The sequence below is a fragment of the Octopus sinensis genome, linkage group LG10, assembly GCF_006345805.1.
Source record: "Octopus sinensis linkage group LG10, ASM634580v1, whole genome shotgun sequence".
Lineage (NCBI taxonomy): Eukaryota > Metazoa > Mollusca > Cephalopoda > Octopoda > Octopodidae > Octopus > Octopus sinensis.
This window is the reverse complement of record NC_043006.1, coordinates 60,008,077-60,026,549: the sequence shown is the minus strand read 5'-3', so window position 1 is coordinate 60,026,549 and position 18,473 is coordinate 60,008,077. Positions and strand designations below refer to the sequence as shown.

General features: G+C 38.5%; 1 protein-coding gene across 1 annotated transcript in view; it reads right to left on the bottom strand.

Moving 5' to 3' along the window:
- Window positions 1-1,133: 1,133 nt before the first annotated feature.
- Window positions 1,134-18,473, bottom strand: part of LOC115216787 — a 77,388-nt gene continuing 60,048 nt past the window's right edge. The window contains exons 12-15 of the mRNA XM_029786358.2: window positions 17,289-17,398; window positions 10,282-10,446; window positions 6,763-6,835; window positions 1,134-1,442 (exon numbers count right to left, since the gene is read on the bottom strand). Of these exons, the coding sequence (XP_029642218.1) occupies window positions 1,357-1,442; window positions 6,763-6,835; window positions 10,282-10,446; window positions 17,289-17,398 (434 nt within the window). The 3' untranslated portion in view covers window positions 1,134-1,356. The remainder of the gene's footprint in view (window positions 1,443-6,762; window positions 6,836-10,281; window positions 10,447-17,288; window positions 17,399-18,473) is intronic.

Here is an 18,473-nt window from a genome sequence, read left to right as displayed (position 1 = left end):
GCATGCGTGCCTGTGTTCGAGTGTGCCTCTAAGAGTGAGTATGACTGAATGCATAAAAGAATGAGTGTATGAGCTAAAATAAATGCACGTTTAGATGTATATTTCATTATGTAGATCGCAATGAAAAACCTGCGAAAGTTTCCTTCCCGTGTTGCAAATCTAGGGCAGCAGCATTCCCATTCTATGAAGAATCATGAAGTGGCACTCAATATTCATCAACACTAGGGTGGCGAGCCGGCAGAATCGTTACCACACCAGGCAAATTGCAAAGCGGAATTTCGTCCGTCATTACATTCTGAGTTCAGATTCAGCCAAGGTCGACTCTGCCTTTTCGGGTACAATAAAATAAGTACCTGTTCGACATAGGGAATATGCTACAGACGGATGAAATACCTATTTCTTTATTACCCACAAGGGGCTAAATATATACAGGGGACAAACAAGGACAGACAAACGGATTAAGTCGATTACATCGACCCCAGTGCGTAAGTGGTACTTAATTTTTCGACCCCGAAAGGATGAAAGGCAAAGTCGACCTCGGCAGAATTTGAACTCAGAACATAAAGACAAGCAAAATACCTATTTCTTTACTACCCACAAGGGGCTAAACACCGAAGGACAAACAAGGACAGACAAACGAATCAAGTCGACTACATCGACCCCAGTGCGTAACTGGTATTTAATTTATCTATTTCTTTACTGCCCACAAGGGGCTACACACAGAGGGGACAAACAAGGAGAGACATTCGGATTAAGTCGATTACATCGATCCCAGTTCACAACTGGTACTTAATTAATCGACCCCGAAAAGATGAAAGGTAAAGTCGACCTCGGCGGAGTTTGAACTCAGAACGTAACGGCAGATGAAATACGGCTACTCATTTCGCCCGGCGTGCTAACGGTTCTGCCAGCCCGCCGCCTTATGTTTCGATGAATTTCGTGCTAGCGAATTTAGGCAAGTGGTAACAATGTCTTCATATAGGTTTTGCTTCACTGTTTTTCTTGGGATTTTTTCAGTTACCAACATGGCTTGGTTCAGTGTTGAAACGTTCGTCAGCTGTAAAATTTGGAAGGTTTTTCAATCGCGCCCCTTAATCCCAGCATGTTGGAATAAAACGGAACAGAATTCAAACTGATATTATATAAAGTGTTTTATTTATTTAGTTAAAACATTATTTCGATATTTTAGTTTAAACGCCTTGACGGATCTGAAATTTCTTGTCGGTATTCATGTTTTAAACTCATCTTCACTTCCCCATTAATTATTGCACTATTTACATGAAGCACAGTTTTTATTGAAAAATATTTCCAGTAACTGTGGAAGTTCATTTTATTATTAATATTTTTTTTTTCTTTTTAACCTCTATTCATTAACTTCACAGCCAGGAACACCATTAAGAAACCGATAATTGTCATGCATATGCCTAAAGCAGCCATGGAACCTGAAATTAAAAAAGTTAAAAATTAATAGGTTAATGAGTAAAAGTAGACAAGTGGAACGCACACACACACACACATACACACATACATACATATATACATACATGCATATATATATATATATATATATCTTTACTCTCTCTTTTACTCTTTTACTTGTTTCAGTCATTTGACTGCGGCCATGCTGGAGCACTGCCTTTAATCGAGCAACTCGATCCCGGGACTTATTCTTTTGTAAGCCCAGTACTTATTCTATCGGTCTCTTTTGCCGAACCGCTAAGTAACGGGGACGTAAACACACCAGCATCGGTTGTCAAGCAATGCTAGGGGGACAAACACGGACACACAAACACACACACGCATATGTATATATACATATATACGACGGGCTTCTTTCAGTTTCCGTCTACCAAATCCACTCACAAGGCTTTGGTCGGCCCGAGGTTATAGTAGAAAACACTTGCCCAAGGTGCCACGCAGTGGGACTGAACTCGGAACCATGTGGTTGGTAAACCAAGCTACTTACCACACAGCACTCCTGCGCCTATATATATATATATATATATATATATATATATATATATATATTATATATATATATATATATAATATATATATCTATATATATATATATATATATTATATATATATATATATTATATATATATATATATATATAATATAATATAATCGAGACAAAACCACTATTTTAAAACCAAACAAGGAAAGACTTAATCAATACATAAAATTTTAATATAAATTAAATAAACCGCCACTACAATGTTTCATGTCTGCTCCGACAATCTTCAGGTGGATTTTCGATCGGATGTGTTCTTCGCAGCGCATTCATTTTAGCACTTCTGAATCAAACATAGTACACCTATGTAATTTCTTTATATATATATAAATATAAGAGAGTTTAGTTGATTATATATATATATATATATAATATATATAAATATAAGAGAGTTTAGTTGATTATATATATATATATATATATATATATATATATATATATATATATATATATCGAGATAGACAGACGGATAGATAGACAGAGAGACAGACAGACAGACAGACAGACATACAGACATAGATAGATAGATAGATAGATAGATAGATAGATAGATAGATAGATAGATAGATAGATAGATATATAGAAGCACAGATATGGCCGCGTGGTTAAGACGCTCGCTTTGCGCTGCGTGGTTTTGGATTTAGTTGCACTGTTTCTAAAGCCTCGGATCCCACCAATGCTTTGCAAGTGAATCTGATTGACCGGGAAAAGCTAGCCTCGGTAGAACTGGAACTCAGAATGTAAAGAACCGGAACAAACACGGCAAAGCGTTTTGTTCGACTCCCTAACAATTCCCCAACATTTTACCACGCTTACATGTTAACGTCTTAGCCGTCTGTCGCAATCAAGTATGGCCCTAACATTTTTACTATGGTTTCTGCTAATTGTTTTAGATTGCTACGTGTTCAAGATCAGACGTAGACACTCAAAGACCCTCTCAGACTTGAGGATAGGGGATAACGTGATAGCTGGAAGGAGGAGGGTTGCACCAATCGTCGGCAGCTACAATTTCCTGATGAGTAGACTGAAGCAAGGTGATATACTTTGCCCAGGGACTCAACACTCCACCTGAAACAGGAATCGAACCAACGACCTCATGATCATCAGAATGATATTCAAACAACTTGGGCGTCCGCCTTCTTTTATATATAGATGTAAATATTGCTTTCGGGTTTTGGCACAAAGCCGGCAAGTTTGGTGGAGGGGTTACGTCTATTACATTGACCCCAGTTTTCAACTGGTACGTATTTTATCGACCCCGAAAGGACGAAAGGCAAAGTCGACCTCGGCGGAAATTGAACTCTGAATGTAAAGATGGACGTATTGCCGCTAAGCATTTTACCCGGTGCGCTAATGGTTCTTCCAGTTCGCTGCCTTAATATAGTGTAAATATTAGAAGGAAAATTCTTAACTGTAAAGATGAGGTTAATAACCCGGTGTATTCTAGTCGTATTAATAATAAATCATCTCACATGAATCAGTAAAGAAGCTTAATCATTTTAATGATTTTAAACGTTGGTAGAAAGCTAAAAATTGGAGAGTGCAGAAAATATATCGATTAATTGACCTCAGGAATTGACCGCTACTTAACTTATCGAACCGTTTGCTCTGTTTGTTCCGCCATCCATACAATGTTTCTAATAAATATTCGGATGTACGTGTTTCTACACGTGAATGGTGTGAATTGAAGTTTGTGTATGCATAAGTATGTGTGTCTAAAGGAGAGAGGGAGACACAGAAGGAGAGAGGGAGACACAGAAGGAGAGAGGGAGACACAGAAGGAGAGAGGGAGACACAGAAGGAGAGAGGGAGACACAGAAGGAGAGAGAGAGACAGAAGGAGAGAGGGAGACACAGAAGGAGAGAGGAGACACAGAAGGAGAGAGACACACAGAAGGAGAGAGGGAGACACAGAAGGAGAGATGGGACACAGAAGGAGAGAGTGAGACACAAAAGTAGAGAGGGAGATACAGAAGGAGAGAGTGAGACACAGAAGGAGAGAGGGAGACACAGAAGGAGAGAGGGGGATACAGAAGGAGAGAGGGAGATACAGAAAGAGAGAGGGAGACACAAAAGAAGAGAGGGAGACACAGAAGGACAGAGGGAGACACAGAAGGAGAGAGGGGACACAGAAGGAGAGAGGGAGACACAGAAGGAGAGAGGGAGACACAGAAGGGGAGAGGGAGATACAGAAGAAGAGAGGGAGACACATAAGGAGAGAGGGGGATACAGAAGGAGAGAGGGAGATACAGAAAGAGAGAGGGGACACAGAAGGAGAGAGGGAGACACAGAAGGCGAGAGTGAGACACAGAAGAGAGGGAGACACAGAAGGAGAGAGGGAGACACAGAAGGAGAGAGGAAGACACAGAAGGGGAGAGGGAGATACAGAAGGAGAGAGTGAGACACAAAAATAGAGAGGGAGACACAGAAGGAGAGAGGGAGAGACAGAAGGAGAGAGGAGACACAGAAGGAGAGAGTGAGACACAGAAGGAGAGAGGGAGACACAGAAGGAAAGAGGGAAACACATAAGGAGAGAGGGAAACACAGAAGGAGAGAGGGAGACACAGAAGGAGAGAGTGAGACACAGAAGGAGAGTGGGAGACACAGAAGGAGAGAGTGAGACACAGAAGGAGAGAGGGAGACACAGAAGGAGAGAGGGAGACACAGAAGGAGAGAGGAAGACATAGAAGGGGAGAGGGAGACAGAAGAAGAGAGGGAGACACAGAAGGAGAGAGGGAGACACAGGAGAGAGGGAGTCACAGAAGGAGAGAGAGAAAGATACAGAGAGAGGCGGATAAAGTGGAGAGAGGGCATTAATGCTGAATTTTAAGTTTCAAATAAAATAGGATGAAGTTTATGCAGAAATCTAAGAAAGAATTAGTAAAAGCAGTTGGATGTTCATTGAAGATGCTTCTTGAATGCATAATGAAAGTGATTTCTAAAACAAAAAAAAACATGCATAAAAGAATCACGCCAACAGCAATTATTAAATTTTTTAATAATGAATAATATAATTAATTTTTTAACATATAAACTGAATTGATTGTTGAACAAGAATAAACATTTTTTCTTAATTTCGTTTTTAATTTTGAAACTGTCCCCTTTCTGTCTTTTTTACCATACATACATGCATACACACACACACACACACACACATATACACATACACACACACATACATTTATATATATATATATATATATATATATATGATTAAAAAGTAATATTCTGTTTTCTTTAAACTATGAATTATAGTCACAGATTTTTTCATTATTTTTTTTTCTTTTAGCTAAACAGTTTAAAACTTAGGATACTGGTTGAATGTGTCACGTAGAACAGGGTTTACTCTTAACGTTCTTGACAAAATTTTGTATTTTAGAAGTTATTTCGTGCTAAACTTGTCGTATTTGGGTAATTTTAGCCAATCAATGACGTGCATTCAGCTGAAGAAAGTTACTGCTATTTGCGAAAGTAATGGAAGAGCAACAACATCCGGGTCATCGGGTCATCTGTTTTGGACGCTGCATACTTATATGTACGTAAATACAGACACATGTATACGTATACGCATCACACACACACACACACACACACACACATACACACACACACTCACACATACACACACACACACACAGCAATACACACACATGCAACTTTTAGAACGCTGAGGAAAGGAAAGGTGGGTGAAGAATACATAGCTTTCAGGAGGGGGATTGTGAAGTTGACGACAGTTGTTTATGCTGTCCATCACTCACACACACACACACACACACACACACACACACACATACACACACACACACATACACATTCATATGTAAAGTTGATAAAACTCCGAATGGAAGCAAGGAAAAGGAGAGGGTTTAATAAATTAATATGCAGTGGTAGGGGGCTGGTAAGTTTATATAGAATGTCGTTCAGATCATCAACACACCTATTTCTTTATTGCCCACAAGGGGCTAAACATAGGGGGGACAAACAAGGACAGACAAAGGGATTAAGTCGATTACATCGACCCCAGTGCGTAACTGGTACTTAATTTATCGAGCCCGGAAGGATGAAAGGCAAAGTAGACCTCGGCGGAATTTGAACTCAGAACGTAATGGGAGACGAAATACGGCTAAGCATTTCGCCCGGCGTGCTAACGTTTCTGCCAGCTCCAACACACCACCACTCTCTCCGTGTGTGTGTGTGTGTGTGTGTGTGTGTGTGTGTGTGTGTGTGTGTGTGTGTGTGTGTGTGTGCGTGTGCGTGTGTGTGTGTGTGTATGTTTATGTATTCGTTTGGCAAGATTCTCGATGTGAGATTTCACATGTGTTGAAACATATATTCTATTTGGGGATGGTCATGTTGCCAGTTTAGCCAATAAAAACACACGCACAATATATTTGGTGTTAATTTGCTTCAACAAGAATGACGATTGTTGGGAGCCTTACATGCTCGAGATAAAAGAGCAAGCCAGCTCTGCGGGCAGAAACCATATTAGGAGATAAAAATGATTGTGAGACGAAACAGTAAAGATGAGAACCAGAGGTTTGAGTGTGTCTATAAATAATTCAGTTCAAATTAGTCGAGAGATCTTTCTCAGGATCCCTTCCAGAATATGATTGCATATGTCAGCAGCACTACCCTTGATGCGTGAGCAGTACTTTATAGTGATCCTGCAGGTACTGAAATATATTTGGAATCATAATTTAAAATAAACTCGTAAAATACACAGAAAATAACAAGAATGGTACGTACCTTTGCCATAAGTTAATGGTGTGTAAACAGTTATGTTAAGGTGGCCTTGTATCGGTACAGTAGTTAGCTGACCCTGTAATAGAAAATGTATTGGCGATTAAATGTCATACATTGTTAATAACAGCAATTGTTTCAAATTTTGGCTCATGGTCACCACTTTTAGAGGATAGACTTTAATCAATTACAGTGACCCAACTAAATCTTCTTTTATCGGCACCGAAACGATGAAAGACAAAGTTGTCCTCAGCGGAATTTGAACTCGGAAGAAATGCAGCTGAGTATTTCGTCTGCGCGCTAACGATTCGGCCAGCTCTACGCCAAATTAATAATTATTTGTACTATATGCAAAAGGTCTGAAATTTGGGGGGAGGAATGAGATTTTTAGTATTTGAGAAAGCAATCCTTACTTTATGCGAATTTATAGTCGAGTAATATCTCGAATTTCTGGGAAAGTTCCTGGCAATGGCTTGGCGAAACTGTAAAGGGAGGTTAGATCCGATTTGCAGTTTAGATCCCTTTACAGTTTCGCCAAGCCATTGCCAGGAACTTTCCCAGAAATTCGAGATATTACTCCACTATAAATTCGCATAAAGTAAGGATTGCTTTCTCAAATACTAAAAATCTCTCACAGATAATTGCCTCTCATAACAATAAGCTGCTAAATAAGGTCTCGTCACCCATGAGCAGAGACACCGCCCTGTCAAATTCCAACATAACATATAGTAATAATAATAATAACAGAAATAGCACAGATACTAGCCGCCTTCTTACCAGCATTGGCGTTGTTAATAGTAATAAGGATAAGACCACTGGCCTGGTCATTAACGGAGGGGGTCTCAGCAATAATAGTAGCAGCGTTTTTAACAACAGTAGCTTTACGGACAATAACAATCACAGCATTCCCATAAACAGGGAATGTGCAGGTAATATTGCCTTAAATAGTAATGAAAATAGGTTGAATAGTATCGAGTCCAGCAGTAATTTTTACAACCATCATAGAAATAAGAACGCTGTATTAGTATCACAAACTAATCCCAATAGATTAAGGTTCCTATCAAATAACTCCAAAATTAGAAACATCACTTACCAGTGCAAAATTTCTACTGGATCCGATGTCTACCTCTATATGGGGCAACCTCCTCGAAATTAGCCACAAGGATATCAAATCATTTTTCCACGTTTCGTGATAACAGTAAACAGCACGCCACGGGGCTAAGCAAATTAGTCTGGCGTTTGAAGTACGCAAATTCAACTTTTAAGCTGGAATGGTCAATATTATCGGTGTCCTTACCGTTTGATAAGGGCAGAAAAATCTGTGCCCTCTGTAATTCCGAACTCTTTCATATTCTGTTTGCCCGAGGCCAAGTAATAAACTCGATTGTCGAACGATCTTTCAGATGCCTTCACTGGAAAAAGCATACCTTTCACTCATACCAATGAAGTCTAATATAGATAACCCCTGGACTTCCTATTAAATTAATTTGTGATTTCTCATCCTTTTAGTTTATAAGACTTTCTCATAATTGCTAAGAACACTATCAATTCCAGCAGTGACCTTCTCTCTTGTCATTATTATTGTGGCTCTTTCTACCCTCTCCCTCTTAAGTTGACACATTCGAACACACAGACACAGTCTTTTCACCTCTTGACCGCTAATTCTTTTTCTCTGCCTTCTACACACACATTCACTCAGTCACAGACACACATACACACACATTAAGGCAAATTTATACACTCATACATACGAGCACTCATTCATAAAATAATTCAAATATAAACACCAGTCATACAGAATACATTCCCTCACTTTAGTTTTCCTTTACCTTCCTTCACCAACCCTGATTGAACCCTATTTTAACTGACATTTTCTCCTACTTTCAACCAATCTGGCGTCACCCCCTATAAATAGACACTATTTATCATTATCTCTATGGGCTCCTAGTGAGCAGTCATCGAAAAACTTGTGCATCTTGTTGGAGATTTAAGTTCCTGGTTTTTCCTGAAGAGAAAGCTGCATAATGGACTCCTTATTCATTCGGAATTAGGGATTTTGCAGACTTCGAAACATATATCGAAAATAAAATAAAGGAACTTTGTTAAATCTTCGTTCACCTCCATTCTTTCCTATACTTAATATATTAAATTAAACTTCAAATTTCCGCACTAAGGCACGGATTTTATGCCCTATGGTCGTAACTTCAACCGTGCTTTTTCTGTTGTGAGTTTACTACCCAGGTATCGGTTATCTTTCGAATTATCCGTAATAAGATAATTCATTTGTCTACTTATGTATATATATATATATATATATATATATATATATATATATATATATATATATATATATATGGCCTTTGAACAATTTTGAAAAGAACACAATCAATACGTTTGAAATTCGGGTGTATAGGAAAATGTTACGAGTTTCCTATAAGGACCATCAGACAAATGGCTGGGTTAACAACTACTAAATATTGTGAAAAACTCAAAAGCTCGTTTATTATGTCCATATTCGAAGAAGCAACGGTTTGGAAAACATTATCATGGAAGGGAGAGTAAAGAGCAGTAGAGTAAGAGGTAATCAAAGAATGCAATGGATAGAGAATATCAAGAGCTGGTTCTACAAGAATGGCAAGACCGCCGGAGAACTCGCGCTTAATGGGGTAAACTTTCGTTGTAGTGACTTCAATGCACTGCAGGCGTATGATACAATACGACGACGATATATGTAAATATACAGAAGTTAACCTATTAACAGCATTTCATAAACTGGTGAAACACTGAGAGATTCTGAATTGTTTCATTTAACGTTTGATTCATTAGTATGACGGATGGCATTAACCTCGGTGTTTTACCTTGACCAACTGAGTAATAGGTAGCGACCTTAGAGACTAGAATACAGATATTATGTTTTTATGTTACTTCGAGATGATGAAGCTGTTTGTTCATAGATGATTAATAAAATGTATGTGCGAGAGAGAAAAAAAAGGAAGTAGAAAGAAAAGAAATTAGGGAAAAAGAGAGAAAGAAAGCAATAACTGTACCTGATGGCGATCATATTTCTAGTCGCAGAGTCACAACGAATAAAATTTTCTACCTCTGTTTAAAATAGACTGGCAAATTACCCTCATTCTATTTGCCCACTACGTTTTAAACTAACATCAGTCACATACATCATTCTAGCAGATAAAAAACTATTGGGTGACACAAACAATAGAACTGCATTATAGACACTTTCGTTGATGGACTCAATTCTGGTTGCCTGGTTTTAGAGTGCGTTCTTATCTGCATCGGCTCAGTTCCAAGTATTCTAGAAAGAACCAGGGTCTTAGGCTAACTTGATATCCAGATTCGATGCTGTCTACTTTCTTCAAACCATGTATTGTGGTTTCTTCTTCCCTTTTAGTTATCACTCTCAGATGATGTCCAATGATAAATGTCATAGTTACTACCCCTTCTTTCCAGCAGTAAGCCATTGCAAAAAAAAAGTTATATACAACAATATACTGAATGAGTTCTTACCACATATTGAGAGCCTAGTTGAACTTTGAGTTCTTTTTTCTTAAGAGCTGCAGACAGTAGATTCAGAGCGTCTATTAACGATGTTCGTTTTCCTTTTCCTCCATTAAAATTGACTGGTTCAGTGACATCAAACTGAATTTTGTAGCCTTTCACTGCGTCTAAAAGCTGAAACATTCAATAAGAGAAATATTTTGTAGGAAACTGAAATACAAAAGAGATTAACTTTTTCCAACTGTAAACTCTAATGTAATTCGATAAATCGTTTTAAAATGAACAGCTTTCAGATGTTCTGTGCAATGGCTTCATTGCAGTAACAATCTAAAACAGCCACAGCTTTTCATTGTGTTGACACTATTGAGTTTTTCAAGCCTATTATTATTCTAAAAACAACTTATGGCTTCAACACGAACATCGATGTATAAAATCTTCTTGATAAATATAAATATGAATTAAAAAAAAAAACTCAAACACAGAAATATACAGAAGGTCAAAAGCAATATTATTCTGGAACAATTTTTGTGACGTGATTGCTTTGTGCAACCGAGCTTGGTTTCTGAGTTTTGTTTTTGTATTACTTGTTGTGTCTGTTTGCATTTGTTTTGAAATACTTCGGCGTAATATGTGCGCAATACCTAAAGGTGTTATTTTGTTTGTATGTTGTGTATGTAAATCCAGATGTTTTGGTAAAGCATTGGTATTTCATTAACATTCACAAGACACCTATTTTGTGAGATCATTTCCTATTTCAATCCGAACATTCTGGTTGTCTCTATTCCCAGGCTTCTGTATTTGGAGAGTTCTTCATATTGTTTAAGGATATAGAGCGTTGTCGTCTGTTGAAATTGACACATCAATTGACACATTTGACTTCTTGACAGTATTTGACATAACATTTAGAAGTTTTTTACTAATCTCCTTGTTACTTTTTTGTATCATGTTTAGCTTAATTTACCTATGTTTTAGTTGAGAATATTAAACTTTAGGCGTAGGAGTGGCTGTGTGGTAAGTATCTTGCTTACCTACCACATGGTTCCGGCTTCAGTCCCACTGCGTGGCACCTTGGACAATTGATATGTCCCACAGTATGGTCAACTGTCGTTATCTGAGACATTTTGTGATGCCTTTGTACCCACGTTTCTGTGGATATCTCGTAATACAGGCATAATTCATAGCGTAGGAACACTCCTACTTTAGAATGCTTGTATGTGTATGTGTGTGTGTGCGCGCGCGCGTGGGTGGGTGTATTCCCTTTTGGCTCAGATTGTGCAACCAGAAAAAAAAATTTGTTTTTCCGCAACTTCCACATATTCTTTTATTTTTTAAACGCTTCAGCCCCGAGGCTGTGAACATGCTGGAGCACCACCAGTGAAAACTATAGCGTAGCCACGCCGGGAATCGAACCCGGGCCGCCTGGGTGAAAGCCGCATTTACGTACGTTCTGCATTCTCAGTCATTGCTGAGTTCTTTTTATCAACCTCTGTTATTTTTTTTTTGTTTTATTCGTTTCAGTCTTCTAGCGTAGCTGTGACTTTTCTTACCAACTATATTTTCAGCTTAGTTTCTTCACAATGTCTGTTATCATTTGCTCATTCACTTCACAACTCTTTCTTACATCTCAGCTTTTGTGTTATATTCCTTGGCTTCCGTGAAAACAGAAAACACTTCATTCTTTTATTCATATTTTGTAACTATTAGATTTTCTTTATACTTTCCTAGATATATTTGCATCATACGATAAATACTTTATGATAAATATATAGCAACAACAGACTCGTTCTGTGTTCATAGTCTGTAAATGCAATTATAATTTTTGTATCATGTTTAGCTTAATTTGTTTTAGTTGAGAATGTTAAACTTTAGGCGTAGGAGTGGCTGTGTGGTAAGTAGCTTGCTTACCAACCACATGGTTCCGGGTTCAGTCCCACTGCGTGGTACCTTGGGCAAGTTTCTGCTACTATAACTTCGGGTCGACCAAAACCTTGTGAGTGGGTTTGGTAGACGGAAACTAAAAGAAGCCCGTCGTATATACCACTTTTCTCCTCTTTTGTACGGCCACACCTCGAATATTGCTGCCCACTGGTCTCTCCATACAAGACAAAACATCTCCAGGATTGAGTCACCCCAGAGGGCACTCACTAAACGAATTGAAGGCATGGCTGCTCTCGATTATTGGGATCGCCTTAAAGCCTTGAAACTTTACTCTCTCCAGCGTCGCCGTGAGCGGTACATCATTTGTACGATGTGGAGAATATACCGCCAACTTTGCCCAAACGGCCTTAACATTAGCTTCAAGGTTCATCCAAGACTGGGACCACAGGCCATACGTCCCCTGCCCAATTCAAGATCACAGCATACATGTACACTGCAACATAATTTCTTTTCCTCAACAGGCCCTGCCCTATTTAACATTGTCCCGAGGGAGATCAAAGAGGAAAAGGATCCTATCAACTTTAAACGGAGCCAGGATAGATTCCTTCAAAGAATACCAGATTAGCCACCCATAATTCGATACAACTCACCCAACAAGAACTCTCTACTTGAATGGACCATAAACAAAACTTGACTTAAATAGGATTCGAATAATCCTATCAGGTGGTGCTACTAAGTTAGACATGGCCTGGACCAATCTTTGGTCGAAACATATGTAAGTTTATCTAAGTTTATATATATATATATATATATATATATATGCGTGTGTGTGTGTGTATGTGTATTTGTGTGTCTGTGTTTGTCTCCCCAACATCGCTTGACAACCGATGCTGGTGTGTTTACGTCCCCGTAACTTAGCGGTTCGGCAAAAGAGACCGATAGAATAAGTACTAGGCTTACAAAGAATAAGTCCTGGGGTCGATTTGCTCGACTAAAGGCGGTGCTCCAGCATGGCCACAGTCAAATGTCTGAAACAAGTAAAATTTTCCTAGTTCATTAATTTCTAAGAATTTGTAAATCTGTTTTGCATCTAAATCTCCTATCATTAATGGTTTTGTTTTTTGTTCTTTTATTGTTTTGTTTTTTAAATTTTTTTCTTATTTAACTTGATATTATTCTTAAATAATATTCCTTTCTTCAATGTCGTTTTGGTATATGGTTTCCAAACAGAATAGCGTGTCAATTCTTCTACTGAATCCACGGAGTCCGTATACCAGTGTTTTCATTCGTAGCGTGCAGGATAACGTCATCTCTCTATATATAAACGGCAGTTTGTCTGTCTGTGTGTCTGTGTGTCTGTGTGTCTGTGTGTCTGTCAGGTTGTACCCTCACCCTGACCACGGCTTTCAACCGATTCTGATGAAACTTGACACACACATAGCCCAATGTCATAATTCAAAACTAACGCAGTGAAAATTTTGAAATGATCCCCCAGTTCTGAAAAAAATCGATAAATTCGACATTGGCTCGAGAATCTAAGCTTTTTATATGCAGCACATTTTCTGTCTAGGAGACACAACTCGACCATTTTATCGCCCAAAGGGACAGCTAGGAACATCGTATACACAGAAGTATTCGAGTGAAGAGAAGACATTGCAACCTACACATGCGCCTTCGTTCCCTATAGGGAAAGGACTAGATTGGGATTAGTCGTTGCCTACTAGGGGCTCTTACATACCCGGGCAACGCCGGGCTATGCTGCTAGTTTGTATATAAAGGAATGTTGACTGTCCGCCATTGCATACGAATCCATTTTGGTCAAGTATACTAGTTTAAAGGTGCTAAATCTAAGCAGAAAATTATTGAAGAGAGGAAAGCAAGATCCCTATCTTCATTTCTAATGAAGATAGGATTTGTTTCGTAATTCTGTTTTGGGGATGCGGTCTGTAAAACTGCTATTTTTCACGGGATATTTTATGTACTTGCTTATTATTTATGCACCCTTACCTATGGCTAATATGACTAAAATCCATTTTGTGAGATGGACGTCAAAATCCTTTTAACAATCAATTTACGCCATGATCAAATCTTTGTCTCCTTCTTTAATATTTATTAATGGATTGGTTAATCAATAGCTGATCTTCACAACATTATGGGCTTGTACAGGCATTATTTCCTCTGATCTTCTGGCGCTGTGTTGATTTTTTTTTTATTATTATTTAGCTTTTTTGCCGTTTCCAGGTAACCGTAATATTAAGTTTTTTTTTTAATATAAAGTATGTAATCAGTGTATAAGACTGTAGTTCTTGTTCTTGTTATTTAGCTCGATATAACAACAAGGTCGAGAAGACATCTAAACAAAACATTCACTCTGTGGCCATCCACTCGTTTTAGTACCTAGGATTGCATTAATTAATGTTACGTCCGTTTTTTTAAAGATGTTCAGGTGTGATTCAAAAGGTATTTGGCCGCTATTTCTAACAGTTTGAGTGACCGGGTACAGCTGCTGTTCTCTTCTTCTTCTTCTCTTCTTCTTCTTCTTCTTCTTCTTCTTCTTCTTCTTCTTCTTCTTCTTCTTTCATTCAGGACTCACGCCATTAGCCACAAAGAATAATCTCTAATTCGAGCCTACTCTAAGCTACGAAGAATGCGTGTGGCAACTTGAAGATCCACCCACCACACGCGATAGACTGGCGGTTGCACGGGCGCGAAAGCTACGTTGTTATCCTAATTCCGTAAATAGTGGATTTTAACGGATAGAGAGCTGAACCATCCTGGGGTACAGAAGTTTCGCAATCTAGACTAGGGTCTGAAAGTTTACCACACCATAATGGGTTACACCATGGTTCCTCTGCTTTGTGGCAGAAGTAGGAAGAAAGAGTGAGAGAAAGTTGTGGTGAAAGAGTTAAACGGGGTTCACCACCCCCTTTCCACCGGAGCCTCATGGATCTTAGGTGTTTTTGCTCAATTGACTCCCGGTCATTTCGGCCCGCACGGTTCCTCCGATGGTGCTCTTCGCCGTGTGTCCGAGGCGGCCGGTGCGTTCACTGTGAAAAAAATTAGAGCGCTCAGAGCGACCTCCGCCGGCTTGCATACGAAAAGCCTATTTCTCTAACCCTAACCCTAGAGAAGCAAAGGAAAAGTTGATATCATAATGCCCGGCCTGGGAATCGAAACCGCGTTCTTACGACCACGAGTCCGCTGCCCTAACCATTGCGCCTCCACTGCTGTTGTTGTAGTCATTCTTAATGTTGTTCTTCAACTCCATTTCAGCTTCTGATTGAGTATTCCTATGATCACAGTTGCAACGGCCTTGACCATCGCGTCTTTTATTCAGACACTATACTTAAAACTATATTATTTCAGAATATAGTTCTCGGAACATTAAAACTTTCCATGGTGACAGATTCTTTGCAAGAGCTTCTTGTTTCATGCATTCTTCGATTTTGGATAATTCAATTTTTGTAGTTTTCCCAATAGTATTTTTCGCCTCTACCTTTTTATTGCCAGTTGATTTTTGTCTGTTTTTTTGTTGTTTTTTCTCGTTGTTGATTTCATTCAGGATTTCGAAAGTCTTTCATTATACTTTTTTATTTTCCAGTTTTTCTTTTCCAGGCTGTTTGCAATCCGAGTTATTTTGAAGAACTCTCTTTGTTTATTTCTCTAGTTTACTCATAGATTCCTTGTTATATTCTAGTTCTCTGAATGTTTCACTTTGTGCGCCGGAGCTAGGGCTGTATTATTTATTACTGTACGGCGGTAAACTAGCAGAGTCGTTAGAGCGTTGGCCAAAACGCTTTGCAGTATTGGTTCTGGCTCTCTACGTTCTAAGTTCAATTCTGTCGATATCAACTTTTCCTTTACTTCTCTAGGGTTAGGGTTAGAGAAATAGACTTTTCGTATGCAAACCGGCGGAGCTCACTCTGAGCACTCTAATTTTTTCACAGTGAATGTACCGGCCACTTCGGACACTCGGCGAAGAGCACCCTCGGAGGAAACGTGTGGGCCGAAACGACCGGGAAGTGGACGTGCTACCGCAACGCGAACGGCGACGCCCGACGACGCCTGCCTCGTGGCTCCCGCACCGATAAAATAAACTACTGGTCAAATACTAGAATCGACTTTAACAGTTAAACCCTCCCCTCAAAATTGTTGCCGTTATACCTTAATTAGAAGCCATTATTCATCGACTCTTCTACTTTATTACTAAGTTTATTTTAAACTGCTTTTCCGTCAGTGTATAGACAGATTGTAATCCTTCAATCATTTTCACCTCTAAGTTACTATCGCATTCGAACTTTTTGTCACAACCTTCAAATCATCATTATTAGTTTAACACCGACTTTCCCAATTCGTGTCAAAGAGGTAGCTGGATATACTGAAGGTTCGACATCCATTTAGGAATAACATGGATCCGGCACGCTGTCAGGCCACTGATTGTATGGAATCATAGATCTCATTAAAGAAAATTACCATGAAATAAACCATGAGGAGTTCTGTGAGAGCAACAACTGGGGATACTCACACCATTTTCTGCGATCAGTTTCTCCAAAATGTGCTGCTGACCCAGCACAGGCCTTCCTCATTATCAACAAATCATCAGTTCACTACAGCTGTTATAACAACTCATCTCACAAGAAACTCAAGCGTAAGAACTAAATTTTTTCTATAGAAGTGTTGGCCCCCTCATAGGTCGAGATCGTCGCGTAAATCTATCATATGGGTAAGTGTGTGCATATGTGTATGTGTGTTCCATATCGTAGATGTACAGGGAAAGACTTTAATACTTAATTTAATATGATATTTAAACACATGGTATCATTGCAAAACAACAGTAAAGCAAAAGTAAATATAGCAATGAAGACATGTTTTTAACGATGACTACAGTAACTCCCTCTCTCTCTCCTCTTTCTCTTTTCCCCCCTCTCCCCCTCTCTCTCTCTCTTCTTTCTCTCCCCCCCCCCCTCTCTCTCTCTCTTTCTATATATATATGTATATATATATACACACACATACATATGTGTGTGTATCTATGTATAGTTTTATGTATGCATTATGTATGTGTGTTCGTATGTATGTATGTATGTATGTATGTATATATGTATTAAAGGGTGCAATATCAAAGTTAAAATACATACCTGAAGTTTCTGGATTCTCAATGGAGATAATTTCATTATTGAAATTAAAGCAGTAGTTAGGCGAAGTTTAAACTGAGAGGCGTGTAAGTCCACTATTATTTTGTATTGTTCTAAAAGAAAAAAGATAATATAAACTGTTAAATAACGTTTTTGTTAATTTACGCTTCTTTATGATACTGAATGACAAAAAAACGCAGTCCAAAACTACGAACGCGACTGCCTCAAAATAATGGTTATGGCTCCATTATTGCTCAACGTCAACTCAAATGATAACACCAAACTTCTGGTTCGTGACAATGAATTATGCAAAACATACCAATGAGAAATTTCAACAACATCTCTGCATACTGCGTGAAACAATCTCAGCGATTAATGTGTAAAGACAATAATTTAATTGCCAATCCCGTGAATACACAAGTCTCTGCATTTTATCAAAATATTGAGCCAGAAAATTTAAGTTGAATATCTTAAGGTGAAGAACAAGAGGGGACCGCTACCTGATTTTCAGATATCTTGACGTGTTACAAGTCTTTTTTTCAGACAACCATGAGTGCAAAAGATAGAAGTCTGATCAGTGCTAACTTAGGCCACCAAGACGGGTGTGTTCAATAACGTTTAAATGTTTTTCACAAGAAGGAAACAGAATTCAAAATTAACCGCAAAGAAATTAACTGTTACAATGTTGATAGAAGTATGAATTTTGAATTCGGAGATGTAATTTATGTAGATAATAATAAAAATAATATTTTAACATTCACCTTCGATCTATAAATGATCGAAGAACAATGGAATCATGCGGAATAATATTCGACAAAAGCTAAGAACTTCCCAGTAGCATGCAACTCCTTAATCAGTATAACAGTATACTCAGTATAACAGCATAGTATACTCAGTATAACAACGTAGACTATCTGTAGATCAATCTAGTCCACATCTTCATACACAAGATCTCTGTCGACTGTTCTTAATGAGAGATGCTGATATATTCATAACTGCTTAGTCTTACGAACATTTATCAGCTTTTCCAGTCTGCTAGCATTGTTTCACATGATATCAAGAGGGATGTTGTCCGCAAAGCTGAGAAACAAAAGCAAGATATTTTTTGAAAGACATCCATAATAGAAAATTATTTGTCACTGGAGAAGGTTATTCAGATTGTGAGATTTTGCTTAGTAAAGATAAAAC